The 22,608-nt window shown below is 34.5% G+C and overlaps 2 protein-coding genes across 2 annotated transcripts; both read right to left on the minus strand.

Moving 5' to 3' along the window:
- Nucleotides 1-4,599: 4,599 nt before the first annotated feature.
- On the minus strand, nt 4,600-6,307 carry LOC143635667 (CASP-like protein 4A3). The gene is made up of 3 exons (XM_077103441.1): nt 5,854-6,307; nt 4,939-5,074; nt 4,600-4,857 (listed from the first exon to the last, which is right to left on the minus strand). Exons 1-3 carry the CDS (start codon nt 6,291-6,293, stop codon nt 4,663-4,665), a joined length of 771 nt encoding a protein of 256 aa, XP_076959556.1. The 5' UTR covers nt 6,294-6,307; the 3' UTR covers nt 4,600-4,662.
- A 13,247-nt stretch (nt 6,308-19,554) lies between these two features.
- Nucleotides 19,555-22,194, minus strand: LOC143635668 (E3 ubiquitin-protein ligase SIS3-like). The gene is made up of 10 exons (XM_077103442.1): nt 22,166-22,194; nt 22,035-22,073; nt 21,895-21,961; nt 21,028-21,101; nt 20,772-20,910; nt 20,591-20,683; nt 20,447-20,512; nt 20,235-20,351; nt 20,047-20,160; nt 19,555-19,962 (listed from the first exon to the last, which is right to left on the minus strand). The coding sequence occupies exons 1-10, from the start codon at nt 22,192-22,194 to the stop codon at nt 19,588-19,590; spliced, it is 1,113 nt and encodes a 370-aa protein (XP_076959557.1). The 3' UTR covers nt 19,555-19,587.
- Nucleotides 22,195-22,608: the final 414 nt, after the last annotated feature.

The raw sequence follows: 22,608 nt of genomic DNA on the forward strand, positions 1-22,608 counted from the left end.
ATGAATAAATAATTACAAAACTGCCCCTAATTAATTATTACAAACCGAAACTTTGAATAATTAATAACAATCACAACAAACATCCATTTGGTCTACGGCTCGGTCTAGTTTTAACAAACATAACCCGTTATGTCTTAGGAACCCGTTCCAAAACCCCTTGACCTTATCGGGCCTAGACAAACCCGATAATTTGATTATGGGCTTCGGCCCACATGTGCAAAACACATGGGCTTCGGCCCAATAGAAAGTCTCATGGGCTTCGGCCCATTTAACCAAAAATGGGCTTCGGCCCATTTCACTTTCTCCCCCTTTTTTTTCGGTTAGCCCATTAACCAAAACAAGTGGGCTTCGGCCCAATTTCACCCGAATTGGGCTTCGGCCCATTTACTCGGTTTTATATATATATATATATTTTTTTTTGAACAAAGCCAAAAAAATATAACAAGATTAAATACAAAAAATCATGCATGTTAATTTTTGTATAAAATCTTTCAAGGGGAAAAATATAAAACCGAAAACCCGAAGCTTAGTTTCCCGTATCCCGGCTCTTGATGCCATTTGTTGGGTTTCTATGGATATTTTAAATTTAGTTAACCATTTAACTAGTCACAATTAAGGCGGAAGCGTGATATAAACAAACTAAACATATGTATCCATGTGTATATATATGTATATATATTACAAGTTTATAGGAAATGTGTACATGAATAACCTAATTTATTCATGTTATAAGATTACCAATAATCTATATATTAGAAACCCGAAGCAAGGATCAAATGATACGGGAAAAACTAAACTATCAAAGCTTGTAAAACTTACATTCTTAAACCTTTAAGAGATGTAGTTGATGGTTGAAGAAGATGATGATGTTGATGCTAGACTTTCAAAGGGAAGATCCTCAAACGGAAGATACCCCGAGCCTCCAACACACACCGAGCTATGTTAGGGAGCTTGAACACGAGAAAAACGAGACCCGAACCTCTTCTTTTCTTGTCTTCGGCCGAACCAAAAAAACAAGAGAGAAAAGGTGTTGTATATTTCTTCTAACTTGAAAGTATGTTGATGCTATTTAAGAATGAGATCATATCTCAATCAAATCCTTGGTTAGGTCTTGGTCAAGTAAGTCTTACTCAACCTACATCAACTCTTTACCAACTTTGACCAAGTGTATGGAGTGTATGTGACTCATGTTTTAAATGATATATATATTTTATACCTTATAAAATATATAAACACCCCTTCTTTTTTAAACCATTTTATAAAAGAACACATGTTTAAATAATCATTCCAATAATAATTATTTGAATAAATAAATTAACCAATTAATTTATTTAACACTTTCAAGTAATTATTCAGAAACCCGATTTCTGAATGTGTCGTGTTCTGTATTTGTTTTATAGATCATATCTCAACAAATACATAATTGGTGTGTGTCTAACTCGTTATTGGGTATGACCCGACTTGGATCAAACACAACTAGCCACATTAACCTAATTATGTGTCTCGGGCATACGGTATTCCAACAAACATGCAGTATGTATGTTGGAACTATTGATCCCAAAAACCTGCTCCATGAGAATAGGTAAGTATCAAGGAGTTTAAGATGCCCAAGTGACACAAGAATGGTTCCCCAAGTTTAGTTGACTTTGACCACAAAACTGGAATTTCCAGTTTTCACCCTTTAACTTATTGATACCTTTAGTTCAATTAAGACATAATTAAATTAAACATAAGACAACTTGTTATAACATATAGGGGAGTCTTTATTACCTTTATCATAAAATAACATATCTATCTATATCTATATCCATATCCATATCCATATCCATATCCATATCCATATCCATATCCATATCCATATCCATATCCATATCCATATCCATACTCTCTAATAAAAATATACAAGTTTTGCCACATGTCACTCCCACATTAAACCTCATCATTTTAAACAAATTTATAATAGTAAACTAGTATTTACCATTCTTAAAATTTATGCTTCAAAATTTGTTAATTTAAAATTTACTTCCTATTTTTCTTCAAATATTTGATATTTATAATAATCTTTTGCTTTAAAGTTGTTTTAAAGACTATTGTACAACGACTATGTATTAATAGTGTTTAATATGTTTATTGTTTTTTATATATCGATTATCTATTAAATATTGTATTTTCAAGAATTACCCGTATAGTAGACGGGTCTCAAACTAGTTCCCAATATAATACATCAAAAGTAATATTCATAATTCATGTATTAGAACCGTATTAAACAACATAGATGGAAAACTGATAGGGCTGAGCACGGGTCGGTTCGGTTATTAGGCGAAACCCAAACCGAAAGCGAAGTAATCGGTTATTTGAATATGAAAACCGATCGGTTTTTGGTTTTCCGGTTTTCCGGTTTCGGTTCGGTTCGTTTTTTTTTTTCAATTATGTGTTGACATTGCAAAAAATATATATATATATGAAAATGCATATTTTAAGCTTGTATAAGAACGCGTTAGAGTATCATATGCCACATATATATTGAATTCAAAAAAACAAAAAATATGCATGTGTTACGTGGAACTATACGAATACAAAGTTGCTAAATATAGTTTAAAAATCAAAATGCATTAAAAGTTTAGTCCCGATCTTCATTCATCATCTTATTTATTTATCTTAAAAGTTTAGTCCATTACTCATCATCTTCATAATCTTTCTCATCAAAAATCGGTTAGGTTCGGTTTTTTAAAAATGGATAACCGAATTTCGGTTTTTCAAAAAAACAAAAAAAATAACCGTCGGTTAATGCTTCGGTTCGGTTTTTTTGGTACGGTTTTTTCGTTTAATTCGGTTAATTTGGTATTCTGCTCACCCCTAAAAACTGATAACTCTTCCCATTATTCATAATAACCAAACCATAATTATCGATGCAAGCCAAGCATGGTAATAGAATGCGTATATTTTGTTACCCAGGGCCGGCTCTAGGCATGGGCGAGCTGGACTCCCGTCCGGGGCACATTATTTCCGGGGGCACTAAATTCCGGCCGCCGGATTTTCTGTTGAAATTGTTCGACAATCTTTTACCCCCGCCCCTAATTTAACCTGTCTGAACCACTCTCTCATTCTCTGTTTCTTCTCTCTCCGGCCATAGACTTGCAAAAAGGTGAAGACAAGGAGGAAAGTAGCTCGTCTGGAGTTGCAGAAAAAGGGGGAAAGAGAGAAGAAGTGGAAGTGTTTTGTACCTTTTTAGCTTTATTTTTTCTTTTTCTTTTTTTTTATCTAATATTTAACTCTAATTTAATTAAATACTATTTAATAGGCTCTGGTTGTACGTTTTTAGCTTTTCTTTTTATTTTTTTTTCTAAAAAATTTTAAGTTGATACAGTAGGTAAATATTTTTCTAACTATTAAGCTCTAAATTAACTTACTATTATACAAGTTTTTAAAAATTATGAATACATTTGATTTTTCATTATTTATGTTGTTTCATGTATTTTATATTATATTATTATTTCTTATTTATGTATGAATGTATACATTACTATTTTATTAAAGAAAAGTATAAATTTTCTACAAATTTATAGCTAAAATAACATTTTTGTCATGTAAAAATGCTTCACTAAAGACATGCATTATAAAATAACTCAAATCAATCTGATATATGTTTGCAAGCGTTAAAATGAGATAATTTATAATTATTTCAAGATACAAGGCAGGCCCAACCCTAGGGTAGTGTGAGACGGACAACCAGCTGAAGCGTGCAATTTTCAGGTGCCAAATTTCTTCTATATATGTATTTAAAAAAATCTATAAAACTGATACAGATCTTAAACATCTTAAATAAATTAAGCCTAAAACTATATTTTATCCATAACGTCAATCATCGTTTAATAAAAAAATAGAGCATTATATTCGTTACTCTTTTGGACGTATGGGCCTTTTCATTTAAGCTCGGCCGAGGTATTTAAATTCTCGGAGCCGGCCCTGTTGTTACCCCGTCGGTTTTATTCATTAGTCAATTCATCGCGCCAAAACTCTCCTTATTTTCTTCCAAACCTATGCATGTCCCATACACAAATGGCTAATAGCATGACTCGTGACGCATCATTCTGTTCACGTTAACTTTTTAATAACATAAAAGATATAGTTTTACTTAAAAGTCTTGAGAATATGTTGTACCTAAAAAAATTATCTAAAGTAAATAAAATAGATATTGCGCCCTGCTTGCAGTGCACGCATATAATGCATATACGTGTGAACCCTCGGATGGGCAAAAGTGAAATTGCACTAATTTTGACGTTATTTTACTAATCTCGTGAAAATAACGTTAAAATTGGCGGAAGGTTAATCAGGCATCATGTGGTGGCGTTGATAGCCGAATGATAAGGGTACATGCACCAATCGGCCGGTGTGCCGATGGTTGAGTGTTATGTGCCTTATGTCCAAGGCTTGATGCAAAACTACTATCGAGCCGGGGTCTCACCGGAAGCAGCCTCTATATTTCTACAGGGTAGAGGTAAGGCTGTCTACATCTTACCCTCATCAGACATTGGTGGGATATACTGAGTACGATGATGATAATGATGATTAAATAAAATAGATATAGACCAACCTACTTCTCTGTACAAAATCTTTACAGTTCACCTCTTTGAATATCATTACCAGCATAAACTTAAAGAATCAAAAAGAGTTCTGATCACAAAGATTATAACCAGAAATAAGAGAGCTAATTGCAAAGCTAAGAAAAGCCAAGAAAGACATCACCACGGATGCAGAAGCCATCTTTGTAAACTCGTCTTTCCCCCAATTTAACACCCAATCATCGACCCGAGTCGCTGCTGAAGATGACAATGAGACCAACAGGTATGCCAGTATCTGTCACAAATCAATAATCAGAATCAAATTAAACTCTATAATGTGTGTTCAAGCTTGAAGCATACTGGTTATTGCACTTGCCTGATCTATTAAAAAGTCAACGTGGCAACGAAGCGAATATGTGACAATGTGCTTGGCATAAACTAAGAGGTATGCGTGATCGATGGCTTGAAATGTTGCATATGCGAAGGCAATAACATTTACTCCCACCAAGTACCTTCACAGTCAAATGTTTCAAAAGTCAAAATTAGTCAACTAGGTCACAAGAAATTGATTGAAGTTGATCGGAATTTAGAGGAATTGATCGAAATTGAACAAATATGTTCATAGTCAAACATAACAAAAGTCAATATCTTAAAAGTCAAAAATAGTCAACTAGGCATAGTTATTAAAAGCTCTTGCTTATTGTGCCTAGGCCCATTTTTCAAACAAAGCTCAATAAATGCACTTCGAGTTCCTAGGCGAGCGCTTCAGCATTGTCTACGACAGGAACAAGAGAAGATAAAAGCAGATCAAAAGATACGCAAGGAGTGCTATTGTCACTAACATCTAGGAGATCAAAATATACGCAAGGAGTGCTATTGCCACTAACATCTAGGAGAAGTCAAAGGAATTACAATGAGCGTTTTGTTATTCACGTTCTAGAATTACACTTGAATCTTGACTATTTTAAAACTTTGATACTAACTAGATGATACTAAATGTTATATAACAGCTTTTGTTTATTTAATTTGAAGAACATTATTATTTTTCATATACATAATATATTTATAAATTATAATTTTTCTTTATTTAAGTTAAGTGCTTTATTTTTCCTTGGGCCCTCACTTCTTTTGCGCCTTGAGTGCGCCTGGCGCATTTGATCAAAAACGCAACTTGGTCACAAGCAATTGACTAAAATTGATAAAAAATCGGTCAAAATTGACTTAAATCGACCGAATTTGATCAAAATTTAACGGATTAAAGCGAAATAACACCGAAACCGGATGAATATACCTGTACTCCTTGTAGCGATCAAACGAATCGCCACTCCACCCTTTCGTCTTATCCGAAACCATCACCGAAAACGCAATCAAACACAACACCATCTCACAAACCCTAAACCCTAACTGCACTCTCTCCACCATCACTTCACTTCTCCTCCACCCTTTACCCGCCCCACCGCCGGAAACCGCCTCCTCCTTCGCCGGCGCCGGAGATTTTGCCAGCGGCGCGACATTGACGGTGTGAGAAGGGTTTAGGGTTTTGGAAAGAGGGGACTTGAGCGGAGTGACGGCGATGACGGCGGTGGAAGTGGAGGAGATGTCATCGGCGCGGAGAGGTGAGTCGGCTCGGAGAGGGGAGTGGAACTCGTCGAGTTGGGAGTCGGCGTCGGAGATGGAGCGGTGGCTGGTGGCGGAGCTGTGGTGGCGGTGGTGGTGTTTGAGGAAATCCATGGTGACGTGTTATTATTATTATTATTATTAATGCTTTAGAGGTATATGATTGAGGTGGATTATTATTTATTATTATTAGGTGGTGGTGGGGGAGGTGTATGTTAAGAAAGACATTATTATAAAAGGAAATTATATTCGAGGTAGTTGTTATTGTTAAAATTTACTGGATTATAGAAACATCATTGATTAATTTATCATGTTGTCATGTATCTAGTTAGATTTGAAATTCGTTGTTCAAAAAAAAAATAAAAAAAATTTATTTAAAGAGAAACAGACTGGGCCGGTGATAATAAGGAGAGGTGTGGTGGAATAAGATAAGTCAAGACAAATTCATGAAGGAAACAAGAGAGATAGAGACGATGAAGATGAATGAATGAATGAGAGAGAGGTGACAGTATTATGTGAGTCGTATAATGAGAAAGAGGAGATTACATAAGTGTCTGGCTGAGAATTGAAGTTTTCATGAATGGTGTATTGAAGAGGTAGGTCCCAGCAGAGCCCAGTTGGACCCGCAAGACTCACCTTGAAGAGGGACGTCTGCGCAGAGACCAACTGGTTCCGCAGGACCCACCATGCTCAGAGAGATGAAGACCTTACGCGCAGTACGCCAGCTGTTCCCGCAGGAAAAGCCTCCCAGTGGTGAAGTACCCCGCCTGTTCCCGCAGCTGCGGATACAAGCCATGAGGGAAGGCTACCCGCACTAATAGTAAGGCTACACGCACAAGGCACGAACTCTCAATAATTCAGTAATGTCACCTGAAGAAGGAATGAGCAAGGCGGGAATACTCCCGCCCAAATGAGCCAGTCCGTACGCTTCTGGAAGATCTTTTGTACTATACCTACCAAGGTATGGACAAAATAGACAAGATCTGACCAAAGCAGCCCATGAACCAATCACAGGGTGACAGCTCACCGACAATAGTACGAGGAGGAGCACGCTCTAGTACAAAATGTCACTATCAGCCGCTGCCTACTCACCAACCCTCATCGTGGCATGTACATAGCCTGCAGTTGGTGGGAAAGGAATAGTACACAGCCGGCCATGTCACCATCAGCCGCTGCCTACCCACCAACCACCAGCATGGCACGTACGTAGCCCACATTTGGTAGAAAAGGAATACTATACAGCTGGCTGTACCTGCTTGGAAACCTACCTTCGGCTATAAATACTCCAACACCTTGGAATGGTATCATCATCTTATATCTTCATATATCATCTGATATTATCTGATATCTGATCTAGCTATTTCTCTTAATATACACTTATATTCAGAGCAATCTAGTCTGATTCTCACGCCGGAGGGTGGTCATAAGGAGGTACCCCCCCCCTTCTCAGTGACGAGCTCACGGTGTCTGTTTTGCAGGTCATCAGAAGAATAACCATCTTTGCCGGACCTAACCCTCGTGGGAAACATCTACTTAACCCTAAGATTATCCGTAATCTGTCAGGGTTTCCTAGTGTTTCTTCATGTATTTAGTCAGACTGGCATAAAAATGTTTTTTTGATATATATTTAATTAGAATAGAGCTCGTGTGATACACAGATAATTAAAAAGTAAAATAAAAAAGTTAAATTTAATAATATACGTATTAATATATCTTATGGATTCATAAGATATAAATAATTTTATAAAATACATAGATTAGTAAGAATAATCTGTATTTTCATTTTAAAAATAATAAAATAGAAGGTTGTGAATTTATACCAATTAAAAAAAAGAGAATACTAACATTAATTTATCCTAGTTGACTTGGTAAGCCACAAATATTTTAAAAGCAAGGTGGTGAGCTCAATTCCCATCGACAACATACTTTAATTGAATGACATGTATGTGGAGGGTTAAATTGAATGACATATGAAAAAATTGTTTTGATTTAATAGTATAGGTAGATTTATGATGTCGTTTGGTTTTTTAAATAGATCAGGACGGATTGACCGGTCTGACCTATCCAATTATAATAGCTTGGTCGGATTGATTATTGATTCGATTTTACAGCATTTATAAGACGTATTAAATGTATGGTTATAACTAGAGGGTTAGGTTATAATAGGAAGTATAGTTTTTGTAGGAAGGATAGGAAGTAATTTTGTCCATTGATTTTGAATATGGAGGGTTGAGATTAGTTTAGGGGAAAATCAAGTGTGAACATAAGAGGAAGGGTATAAAAGAAATAATACATTTGTTGACTTTCTCTCTCTACATGCAAGACACATGCCACATTCCCCCATCATTTTAAACTTCCATAATTTTTTTACGACATTTTTATTGAAAAATAAATTCACCATAATAACGAGTGTCTTTTTATCTTTTATATGAGTACCATATTGTCATATAAAAATTGAAAAAAAAATTAATGGGTTTTTTACAAATTGTGTTTTACCAAAATTGTGTTTTACAAAATTGTGTTATACAATAGTATTTTTCATTGTGTTTTTTTTTTCATTGTGTTTTTTCCAATGTGTTTTTTACATTGTGTCATATAATTGTGTTTTTTATTGTGTTTTTATCATTGTTTTTTTTTTTTCATTGTGTTTTTTTTTCACTGTGTTTTTTACATTGTGTTTTTTATAGTGTTTCCATTGTGTTTTTTCGGTTACCGTTTTCCGGTGACTTTTTTTCGGTGAATTTTTCGGAGATTTTTCCGGCGAAATTTCTCGTGGATTGTTTTCCAGTGACTTTCCGACGACTTTTCTGATGAAATTTTCTGGCGAAATTTCCATAGACTTTTCCGGCGAGGTGGTGGCGGTGGGTGACGGTTGTGGTGGTGGTGGGCGGTGGAGTGGTGGTGGTTGTAGGAGATTAGTGAAGATGTAATTGGGTTTTATGTAAGTGGATTTTTGAAATTAATGTAAGTGGGTTTTGAGATTAAAGTAAGTAAGTGGATTGTTTTCCCGTGACTTTTCGACGACTCTCTCTCTCTCTCCTTTCTTCTGCCTTGCTTTCAACCTGCAAATCTCCTATCAAACCCTAAGGTGCCCCTGAATCAAAACCTTAAAGTCCAAAATCAACTCATTCTTTTACCTTGCTTTCAGACTATAAGGTGATTTGGCACCCAAAATCATATCTGCAACAAAAAAATGCTCAAATGAAGGCTACGATTTCAGATCTGTTTTACCATAAACGACTATTTATCTCTGACCACCAACCCACAACGGCCACCACTATGCTTGTTTCAGGTGGTGGAGGAATTTTCACGTGATTGGACTGCTGGCAATGGCGGTGGCGGTTAGGTTCAGGTAGAAGTTGATTTAGGGGGAATTTGATTTTTAGGCGCGGATTAACAACAGCATTTGATTTGATCTACGAGATTTGCGGTGGAGTGGTAGGCAAAGAAGTCACCGGCCGGTAATTTTAATCGAGTATTGCAGAATTGTGGTTACCGGGGGACTGAACTTGGAGTTAGGGTTCCGGCATGGACTGAATTTGGGTTGGGATTCCGATTGAAGGGAATGGGTGGTGGCGGCGGCGGCTGATAGAGAGAGGGAGGTCGGCGGCAATGGTAGTGGCGACAGGAGGTGGTGGTGGGTGGCTACCGCTGGTAGTGGCGATGGGTGGTCGTGGTGGTGGCACAACAACCACAACTGCCGTGGTAGTTGCAGAGTAAGAGAGAGAGAGAGTATGATTGATATATATATATATATATATTAATTTTTATTTTTTTTAGTATTTTCATCATGGCCCAAACTTCAAGTAATCTACACAAATAGTCCTTTAACGAGTAGAAAGACGAATTTACCCTCGTATGCCTTTCACATGATCATATTTAACGAAAAAAATTAACTGAGTTAGTGACAAAGGACGTAACGTGAAACAAATTTGAAACATGAATTATGCCTTTTGCTATTTCTTTCATTAAAGAACGTCTAATGAAAATCAGGTCAAATGTAAAGGACGTCTTTTGCCATTTCGTCTTATTTATTTTCATTTTCTCTTAAATTCATTTGATATACATTTTGAATGCATTAAGAGTGCAATATGCTTACTAAAGTATACAGTAATTGTCCATATCATTCTATTTTTTTATTTATATTTTTATTTTCTTTTGTGTGGGCAATAAATTTCAAAGGGAATAACATTAAATCTTTGTTTGTCAAGATTTATTACATTTCATTATATCTTACCAATTTATATACTCGTGTAGAAGCCTAGATCCGAATGGGTCTTGAACCCTTTGAAGCCATTGTGGCGTTGATGAATCTCTTATTTTATCTCTTGTAGTAAATGATCTTGAGTAATAATGAATATTGAAGACTTACGGTTGATGAGTAAATGTAAGAGTAACGCTTAATGGTTGAATGATATGTGTTCCTCTCTGGCTCTCTCGCATTCCTTCCCTCATATATATATATAAAAAAAAAAATTAATTGTTCCTCCGGGCATTTCCCTTCATCATGAAACTTCCAAGTTGTCCTGACTCCTGACCATGGATGAGGCTGCTTACGGTGTAAGTTTTGGTTTTCTTGGTACTTTCCCTAAGAGATTCGATTCAAAGCTCGCTAGGATGGAACGAACCAGATCTTAGCATTTAACGTCATTGATCGTTGTGACTTGTGAGAGGGACCTTTGTGAGGACTCCGGCGCTTCTCATTGAAGCATTAAATGCTCTAGTTTTTACTGTTTATCTCCAAACCACTAGTGGTTTCCGGTTCCTTGAGTTAGAGGTGTACAAAAAACCGGTTAACCGAAAACCAAACCGAACCGGTTCGTTTCTAAATCAGTTCCTAAACCGAACCAAACCGTTGGTTCGTATAGCGGTTTGAGTATTTCATAACCAAACCGGTTTAAAACCGTTTTTTCCTTAAACAGGTTATAACTCGTTTAAAACCGGTTTAAAACTGACCCGAACCGGTCCGAATCAGTTTGCTTACTTATATGCTTAAACTGGTTTCTAAACCGAACCGGTTTGACCCGAACCGGTTTTGAATATATATAAAAAATCAGTTTTGTACACCTCTACCTTAGTCAGTTAGTCATATGATATGATGATTGGGCCTGGAACTCTTTTTTTGACGGCTTGAATTAAGCAGCATTATTGCGGATGGGGCATGTTCCTGGTTTGGGGCTCATCGCATGATGGGCTAGTTCATCAATTCCTATATCTTATCTTACATCTTATCTTATCTTATCTTATCTTACAATACTAATAAAAGAAAATGTTAAAGCTTAGGTGTCAAGCCTACATTTTACCTAATTCCTAATCTCTTATCTCATTCATTCTAGCTATTCATGGGTCATGGGTCAAAACCATTTTGTCAAATGAGTTATAACATAGTGTTGATTATATTTATCATTGAATTAGGTGTCATTTTCATACCTAAGGTTTGACCAACTACATAACTTTAGTACTTTTTAAATTTCTTGCAAATCAACACCTTGTGTTTCCAAAAGCATGCTATTTTAGTACATTTCATTAACCCTGTTTGTTTTTTCCATTAAGTCTACATTAAATTAACTCACAAGTATTTTGAGAATCACAAATGAAATAACAAACCTTATTTATCTTTATCATTTGACAAAACCGGTGTAATACACGGGTTCAAAAGCTAGTACATTTAATCTAAGAAGATTTCAACCTATCAAAGATTATTTTTGAACTCAAGGCGAATAACTTTTTTTTTGTTTATTTGACAAACTGAAATGTAAAGATCCTCAAATAAATTTTTTAAGGATACAACTTATTTTTTTAACTTTCGTTTTATTTCGAAAGCCGGATCCCAAGTACCCGTCACTGTGTTTAAAAATAAGAGATCGTTCAACCAAAGTATACCTGGAGGCGTCAGTTAACTCCATCGAGGCATCGACTAACCCTCACGTAAACAAGTTGAATGGCTATTGCCAAACAGGTTTTTGAGTTTGTAACAGATATTTTAGAAGATAGTAACAAGTAAGATCTCGTTTAATAAAATAGAGACAAATGTTTTGGATCAATTTATTTGTAAATGTTGCAAATTTATGGCCACTCCATTTATTGTGGGCTTAGATTGTTGTTTTAATGGGTTTGAAAAATTGGCCCAAAGTCAGTGAATTCTTGCGTATCTTCTTCTTCTTTTCTTCTTCTTCTTAATTATTATTATTGTTAATATTATTATTTATGGTTGTGTATGCTTTACAGAGAAAAAGAAGTTAAAAACTTATGTCTGTGTTATTTTCTTTATAATTTTAATTTTCTATTAGGCTTGTTGTTGTGCGCTGCAAAAGACATTTTAAAATCTGATGTGGCCCGGCTTTAACATGTTACCGATGCGGAAAGGGGGGATTCAACTAGGGCTGGCCAAATCGTGGTTCAGAACCGCTAGAACCGGGGAATCGGAACTGAACCGGTAGATCCGAACCGTATTATTGTATTTCGGGTCCGGTTCCGGTTCTTAAATTTGGCTGAAAACGGTTCCCGGTTCGGTTCCAGTCATAGAACCGCTAGAACCGGGTTAAGTTTAAACTTTGAAGATTTTATTTAAAATCCTATTTATTTAGTAGGCTTTCATACTTCCATGTACGAACAACCATCCACGTTTTCACTTTCCCGGTTACATTAAATCCCTTACAATATCATAAACAATATTCATCTTCCACGACCCTAAATCTGTTTTAAAAAATAATGGTTTTCTGAAATATTTAGAGTTATTCTAATCTATTTTCAATCCCCTTCATTAAAATATAATATGTTGATATGATAATGTTTTATTTTATGGGTTGTTGCTTGTTTCTTGCACCTTCTATTATTTCATATTTAGAATTTTAATTGAAAAACGGTTCTGGCAAGAATCGTTTACACAAGAACTGTTTAACTCAGTTCCGAACCGAACCGGAACCGTTAAAATACGTTTCGGTTCCTGTTCTTATATTTAGCATTTAACGGTTTCGGTTCGGTTCTCGCGGTTCTGAACCGTTGCACAGCCCTAGATTCAACACATGATGTGGCCCAAATGTTAAAAGGCATGGCTTTAAAGTGGCTTTAAACCAGAACACGATGTTAAAGAGGTGGAGCTTTGACGTGACGTGACGTAACGTTTTAACTTGGACTTTATCCAATGGTGTAGCTACCTTAGTGGTAGGGGGTCGGCCGACCCCTGTGAGAAAAAAAAATTTAGTGGTATATATGTGTTAAAATTCTGGTTGACCCCTATGAAATTTTGACACCGACCCTTATGGATTTGAAAACGACCAACAACATAGAGAACTTTAGATGAAAAAAGAGAGAGTAAACCAACCATATTTTCCGACAGCCGGCACAAAAAAGTATTCTCATGTTGCAGTTAAAGAAGAAAGGAAGGAAGATGACCTAATTTAACATTTAAGAATGTAATGGGTCTTTATTAATTCTCTTTCACAGCCCATTGTGACACCCCAGCTCAGGGCCTGGGCGTGACACCCAACGTTGGTACCTTTTTTGTAAATATATTAGAGTTTAGGGTTATAAAGAGGAAGACTTTAATAAAATATTATTATATTTAAAAGACGGGATTTTAAAACACCCATCATAAGTGTTTGGATTACAAAACCATGTTCACATTATTTTATTTATAAAACATACATTGAGCCATCAGATCGTCTAACGGCTATCCTTTTTCTCCAAACACCTATTCTCCATTACCTGTAAAACAGTTATAAAAATACGTCAGCAACACATGTTGGTGAACACGCTGACACAAAATATTTAAGTTACTTAGTTATTCCCTCGGGTATCTTATGACCCGGCCCATCGTGACTTAGGAAACAACCAAGTTAAATATACTATTATAAACCTCCAGTTATACTTGAAACCTCTCAGCGATAGCGCAGCATCAAGGTCTTAGCAACTATTTAATATACACGAGATCCCTCTCGGACATTACTTAGGTCCGGCCCAACGTGGCGGAGGCATTAGCAAGTGTGGTGCGGTGTGCCCACCGTCTACCCACATATGTAAGGATCTAGACAAACGTATACAATAGCCTGAGGGCCAGCATTACTATTGTTTATAAAGTTTTAGGGATTTAATCTCATGCAAACATTCAAGACTTGTTTTATAAAAAGTTTGACGTAATCACCTTTCTTCTTGGTTAGTGTTTCTCACCAATTTGTCTCGTTACCTTGGACCTATAGTACGAGAATAATATTTTATAAGTACTAGATCAACGATCTAGCTTCAGACCTTTAATCCGATTGCATAACCTTTACATTGACATTTTATCAATACAAGGACCTCTAGTCCTTTCTTTTGTTAATCATTTATAAACCTTTGTTTCTTCTTCGTGAAGAAACATATATTTCAACTTTCTTTTATTATAAGAAATACTTAATAAAATCTTTATATATAATAAAGAGGTATTATTTTATCTATAATTTCGACTTTATGGAATCTTATTTCCACTTTATAAAATCAAGGTACAGGCTATATCCCTGACTAGGGTCTAAGCCATTTATAATATAATAATCGGGCAGAACCCTTACCTTGAATGGCTAATTACTCGAAATGCTTATAATCTACTTTGGACCGCACTTCTACTTGGAGAGAGGTCGAGAGAGAGTAACTAGGTAGAGTTATGGCACGCATTTCGAGGTAAGACTTGTCGGGATATCGTCATATCGGGGTCGTGGCACGCTTATCGAGGTTTAGTATGTGATTTGGAGTGTGTTGGATGAGTGAGGACCACCCCCATGGCACGCTATTTATAGAAATTTTCCTGCATCTTCGCGTATCGCGAGAGTGCACTGGCTTCCCTGAGTCGCCGCGTAGGATTGCCACGTGTCACCTAGGCCTGCCACGTGTCGCTACGGTCTCGCCACGTGTCCTGCATTTTCGCGTATCGCGAGGATGCAAAACGTGGATTCTTCGCGTATCGCGAAGATGCAAAACTTTGAATCTGTTCATTTTTAGTCCTAATCTTTTGGTAACTTGCCATATCTTGATTTTGTCTCATCATCATCCAAAAATACAAAGGCGACTCTTAAGTGGCTCGCGGCGATGTGAAGTGCAAAGTGCGCCATCAAGGCGCCACGTTGCGCCCACGCCCTTCACCCGAGCCGGTGCCCGTCGAGTGCTTCGCACCCTCCGCTAGGACTAGGGAGGGTGGTTGACCACATAAGAACATTTTCATGGAATGTTCTCTCCTTATAAAGTGCTTAAGTTTTCTTTCTTTCTTCGATGTGGGATGGAGTCTCATTACTCCATTCCTTAACATAAGCTACTTTCATTCTTTGTCTTATTTTTCTCTTTACCTTTGCCATGAATATTTTTTGTCCTTTAACTTTATTATTTGTCAAAAATTGTCCAAAATTTTTGTGATGTTACACCCATTATTTTACCAAAATTTAATAGGAAATGTGAAAATAAAAATAATGTCAACAAAACATTTAGTTATTTCTAAGTTAGTGTACTTATAACCTAATATATAATAAATGTCAGTATTTTTTTTTGCCCAAAATTACTTACCCATTTATTTCGTATATGATTAATTAACTTTTAACTTTTAATAAGCATTTGTTTTGCTTTTATATTTTTTTAATATATGAATATCGAATGAATGATGTTATGATTAGATACCAAAAAATAAAAAATCGTAGAAAACAACCATAAATATATTGTATTTTAATTATGCATAACTAATGATGTATCATGTATTTTTTTTTTGTTATATGGTAATATGATATGTGTGTGATTATCTGTTTTTCATATGACCCAGCCCGATTTTACCGGACTTAAACGACCAAAGCAGATCAAAAAAAAATTATATACCGATTTGACCTGACCCGTACAACCGGACCAGACCGAAGAAAATTTATACAGCAATAAGCAACTGACAACTGACCCTAAAATTTTCCGAGCTCTGCAAGAAAATTTTCTGGATCCACCGCTGACTTTATCCACAAGAACTAACCTTGACATAAAAATGCTATAGAAAAGAAAAGGACATTGAATGACATAAATGAAGAAAACGATTTTATCGTTGAAGTTCATTATCGATTTCTAAGTTATTGTCTAGATGTCTTAAAAGTTAAAATGCTTTATTTTTATTGCAGAGTGGTACATGTTTTAAGAATTTTACGATACTAAGGGTCTGTTTGGTATGAGTTAATAGAATGAATAAGGAAATGGAATGGAAAAAGGAATTAAATGAATTATTACCATCCCATTGTATTATTTGGTTATCATATTCGAATGAACTTAATGTTCACTTTATATTATGTTTTTTAAATAGCAAACTATGCACGCATACTATTTTCATCAATTAATAGAGAAAATAACATAACAATGATATAATCATATAAATAAAATTATAATAATTATAACAATAATAGTTATATTATAATAGAAAAGTAGCATTGATAACAAAATAATAATTATAATAATGATAATAATTATATTGTAATAGAAAAATAATATTGATAATAAAATAATAATTATAGTATTAATTATTATTGTTGTTGTTGTTATTATTATTATTATTATCATCATCGTAGATGACTTTTTTTTTCATTTCATTCATTGAAGGAATGAAAAAAGAAAAAAGAAAAAACACTTTATCTCAAGAAATGAAAAAATCAATAAATAAAAGGATTTACAATCATTTGGAATGATTCATTTCATTGATACATGACAACCAAATATGTTTAATTCCATCCTTTAGGGTATGTTTGGTATGACGTAATGGAATGGATGTGAGAATGGAATGGCCCATTACCATTTCTTTAGCATGTTTGGTTACCATATAGAAATGGAGTCATCATCCCTTTACTACCACCACCAGTAGTAATAATAATAAGTAATAATAATAATATGAATACTCGTATTAACTCATTTTAAGACCTGCGCATTTCAGCGAGACCATTAAAGCGAATAAAAATAATCGTAAAAATGTTAAATCACGCATGCGTGTTATGAAGCATTGACTTGTCAAATAATTTTATAATATTGAGAATACGATAATAACTCTAATATAATAATTGTTATACCATAATATAAAAATAATAATACTATAATAAAATTAATAACAATTAGGGTTGTGCAACGGTTCAGAACCGCGAGAACCGAACCGGAACCGTCAAATGCTAAATATAAGAACCGGAACCGAACCGTATTTTAACGGTTCCGGTTCGGTTCGGAACCGAGTTAAACAGTTCTTGTGTAAACGGTTTTCAATTAAAATTCTAAATATGAAATATTAGAAGGTGCAAGAAACAAGCGACAACCCATAAAATAAAACATTATCATATCAACATATTATATTTTAATGAAGGGGATTGAAAATAGATTAGAATAACTCTAAATATTTCAGAAAACCATTATTTTTTAAAACAGATTTAGGGTCGTGGAAGATGAATATATTGTTTATGATATTGTAAGGGATTTAATGTAACCGGGAAAGTGAAAACGTGGATGGTTGCTCGTACATGAAAGTATGAAAGCCTACTAAATAAATAGGATTTTAAATATAATCTTCAAAGTTTAAACCTAACCCGGTTCTAGCGGTTCTATGACTGGAACTGTCGGTTCTAACCGGAACCGAACCGGGAACCGTTTTCAGCCAAATTTAAGAACCGGAACCGGACCCGAAATACAATAATACGGTTCGAATCTACCGGTTCGGTTCCGGTTCCCCGATTCTAGCGGTTCTGAACCACGATTTGCTCAGCCCTAATAACAATAATATAATAATTTGTAATAATAATTATAAGATAATAATAATCATAATATTTTATTATTGTTGTTGTTGATTCCATTCCTTGAAGGAATGAAAAAAAAACCACATACTCCTTAAAAGAATGAAAATTTATATTTGGAAGGAATTTCATTCATTATGGAATGGTTTATTCTATTACCATATGATAACCAAACATGATTTTTTTCAATCCTTGAAATGGCTCATTCCATTCTGCCTCTCATTCCATTCTACCAAACGCTACCTTATAATGATCCATTTCATTCCAACATCCGTTCCTTTATACCAAACACTACCTAATTATCTTTTCAAAAATGACAACAATGTATTCAAATTTTTATGCAACATTATCTATTAATATCTATAAATATAAAACAAAATTAACTTTTAAATAAATATCAGAAAATCTTTAAAAGGAAAATGTCAACATAAAGATTAAAGAGATTAAAGAGATTTGTTTGCTAATATTTTTATCCGAGTTACTTCACCTGTTACAAACAAAATATAACCTAACTCGCTAATAGGTCAAATTAAATTACCACATGGTTGCTTTACTAAGATATCAAATAGGTTGATACATGCTTAATCGACCCGCTAAACACAAACTATAACCTTACTCACAAATAGGTTAAAATTACCACCCAATTGCTTCATTCAAGATATCAAATACATTATGGATAGAATATGACCTAACTCGCAAATAGGTTAAAGCTACCACCTAGTTACGCTTCATTCAACATATCAAATAAGTGTGTCGAAATGGCTCATATTAAAACAAGTTTTCAATACATCCTAAATCAAGCCAGCCATGTCAAATTGGATTAGTTACTAATATATCTACACCTAACAAAAACTTCATGTACCAAATTACTAAAATATGTAATCGAGTTTTTCAAAAAGGCAATAACTTTATCAGTTTTCGTTTTAACTATTTATTTTTCATTTGCCGTGCCTGACCCAATACATGTAGAATGTAATCAAACTCGCAAATAAGTTAAAATGATAACCTAGTTGCGATATTCAAGCTATCAAATACATTTGCCCTACCTCGCCCAGTACATGTAGAATATAACCAAATTCGTAAATAGGTTATAATGATAACCTAGTTGCGTCATTTAAGATATCAAATACATTTGCCCTACCTGACCTATTACATGTGGAATATAACCAAACTCGCAAATAGGTTAAAATGATAACCTAGTTGCTTCATTCAAGATATCAAATAGGTGGGTCGAATACATGCTAAATCGAGTCGGGTCAAATTGGATTATTTAACTAGTATATCTATTAATAAAAACATCAATTACCAACCTTCAAAGATACGTTAGTAGTTTTTTAAAATAAAGTTTTTAGCTAAATTTTAATTTTACCTAACCCGCTACAGGTAGAATATAAAACCAGACTCGAAATCGACCAATCTTTCCACAAAAACAACCACACATAAGCTAAATCCACAAAACAACATTATAGGAAGTCATATGGCATTTCTAAGTTTCAAAGTATGGATATGTTTTTGGAACCAATGAATTAAGGTAGCCAAAAACATATCTACTTCCACCAAATAAGGATAACACTTTCTGAGTCCTACAGCTCATATATAAACTCTAAAAACACAACCAAAAACTACATTTTACAGTTTCTGGCCCGAAACACTCACTGCATCGACGGTTCACCTCCAACTTCCACAACTTCCACAATTTCCGCACCACCATCTGGACCGTTGCTAGAGCTGGAGCTGGAGATCGAGCTGGGGTCCGAACTTGAAACGGATGGCGACGCATCTTCCACTTGAGCGGGCATGAAAAAACTTTGCATTCTTGCAAGGTAACTCGAGCGAGATGGTTGTGATCTCACGGAGTGAGTTGTTGAAGTGGAAGGAAGGTCGGGATCAACCGGGATGGTAGTCGGGTTGTTGAGGTGTAAAAACGGAAACACTATACAACGACAACGAGGGCATTTGGAATTTAATATTAGCCATTTATCGATACACGCCACATGGAAACTATGCGCACAAGGTAACCCGCGAACCTACAAATTAAGTATTAGTAATCATTACATCGGTTCATACGTAATCTATAATCTATAAATAAATAATAAGAACAAAGACGTTACCCCTTGACCGACAGCAAACTCCTCCAAACATATCGGGCAGTCACTGCAGTCGGGCGGGACGCCATTTAAAATAAAAACCGGAAGCTCTTCAATCGCGGTTTGTACTGCCGCCCTCTACACGCCAAAATTTAAAAAGTCGTTAATAAATTAAACTAATAACAAATCCAAAAAATTTACAAAATCGTTACCAAGTTTGCATTGTTCATTCCATTATTATACGGATTGACTTCTTGCTCAAACACTCTCGCCTCGTGAGCAGCTACTTCATACGCCCAATCGGGCTGACGAATCATATTAAGCAGCACCTGAATAATAATACAGTTTTACACTTATTTACAAGTTATAATTAGGTTACAACATATGATAACAATAACAGAATAAACATAATGCAAACTATTACCAAAGGCTCAGAAACACGAGTCCCTGGTGGTGTACGTCGAGCATGAGCTTGCCTTCTAAGTAACCACTGGAAAACCGAAAACAATAACATTTAAAATCATGTAATATGTAAGTTTATATTATTATAACCAAGATTATGCTATACCTTCTTCCCGAAATTGCCAGCAAGGCAAATGAGCCCGCAAAAGCTAAAAACTAGCCATAAAAGAAATCCCCATTTCTGGTTTTTATCAGGCAACTGCAATAATGACAGATAGAAACGTTACAACCGTTCACGGGTCAACTGGTGATTGACTAATTAAAGTAAACGAATAATATGCACGTACGCAGCTTGTTGCACCCGAAAACCATATAACCCCGAGAACACTCCATCCCCAAAGAAAGGGATATAAACCTCCATATAAAATAGATATCACCAGCATTCTTGCAAATAAACGACCGCCAGTTAGCTCACGACCGTAATCCCTAAACAATTCCACAAGTAAAGTATCAATCATTCACTCATGTAACACATAAAATGATCACAACATAAACAAAAATTAAACTTTTGGTAATTATAAATTTGAACAGAATTTGACTTACATTCGAACTGAAGATGCAACCCAATTATCCAAAAACATCAAGAGCCGAAAGACAAACACGGAACCATAATCAACCTGATTTAAATAATAATACAAAACACAAATTAACATCCAAATAATTAACACAAATTCAGATTGAAATTAACAACATTTAAAATCAACATAAAATAATAAAAAAAAACACAAATCAATATCCAAATAATTAACACAAAATTCAGATTGAAATTAACAAGATTTTCAGAATAATAAAAAACACAAATTCACATCGAAATAATTGACTTAAATTCAGATTGAAATTAAAAAGATTTTCAAAATAATAAAAAAAAAAATAACATCCAAATAATTAACACCAATTCAGATTCAAATTAACAAGATTTTCAAATTAATAAATAAAAAACACAAATTGAAATTGAAATTGAAATTAAAACAAGAATTTCAAATTAATAATAAAAAAAACAAATTAACATCCAAATAATTAACACAAATTCAGATCAAAATTAACAAGATTTTCAAATTAGTAAAAAAAAACGCCCAAATTCAGATTAAAATTTACAAGATTTTCAAATTAATTAAAAAAACACCCAAATTCAGATTAAAATTAAAAAGATTTTCAATTTAATAATTAAAAAAACACCCAAATTCAGATTAAAATTAAAAAGATTTTCAATTTAATAATTAAAAAACACCCAAATTCGGATTAAAATTAACAAGATTTTCAAATTAATAAAAAAAAAACACCCAAATTCAGATTAAAATTAACAAGATTTTCAAATTAAACAAAAACCCAAATTCAGATTGAAATTAACAAAATTTTCAAGTTAATATTAGCATCTAAAAACAAACAAGATTTAGAAGTAAGTTGACAAACCGCAATCCACATATTAAAGGGCATTTTGCATCGATCATACTGCCGCCAACTGAACATGAGCATGAGCCTATCCGATCGTCAAGAAAACCAATAAAAACCAAAACAATTACACAAATTAATAAACCCATTTCAAAGGATACATGCTGAACGCCAGCATTGACAGAAAGAATCCGTCGTACCTGCACAATTAATCAATCAATTTCAACTTAATAAAATCAAACAAATCCGATCGCAAAATTAAATTGAGATGGGTAATTGAGTAGTAACTAACCATTGAACACCAGCACCTCTTATCGCCATTGCTGTTGATGATGAAAGAAACCCTAGAAGTGAAGTGAAGTGAAGTGAAATTGAGGGGTTAAATGATATTATTAATAATAATGTTTGAAATGAAAACAAGCGGTGAGAGTGAATTTTGGTTAATAATAATTTTTCATTTTGAGATGAATGAATTTAGAGAAGAAGGTGACGAACTCAAGTAGCGGTGGGGTGGAAGTTATTATTATTATTATTATTATTATTATTATTATTATTATTATTATTGTTGTTGTTGTTGTTATTAATGGGCTTCCAAGCCCAATTTTCAAAACCATGGGAATGCTGAGATTTTTTATTTTATTTTTTTTATACTTTATTAAACACGAGTGATACACGGGTTTCTAACCTTGTAATACTGAGTTGGATAAAAAAAGTTTTTTTATACGAGTTATTTGA

This window comes from Bidens hawaiensis, unplaced genomic scaffold (assembly GCF_021521415.1).
Source record: "Bidens hawaiensis isolate Kalapana, Puna unplaced genomic scaffold, B.hawaiensis_p1.1 tig00007641_1, whole genome shotgun sequence".
Lineage (NCBI taxonomy): Eukaryota > Viridiplantae > Streptophyta > Magnoliopsida > Asterales > Asteraceae > Bidens > Bidens hawaiensis.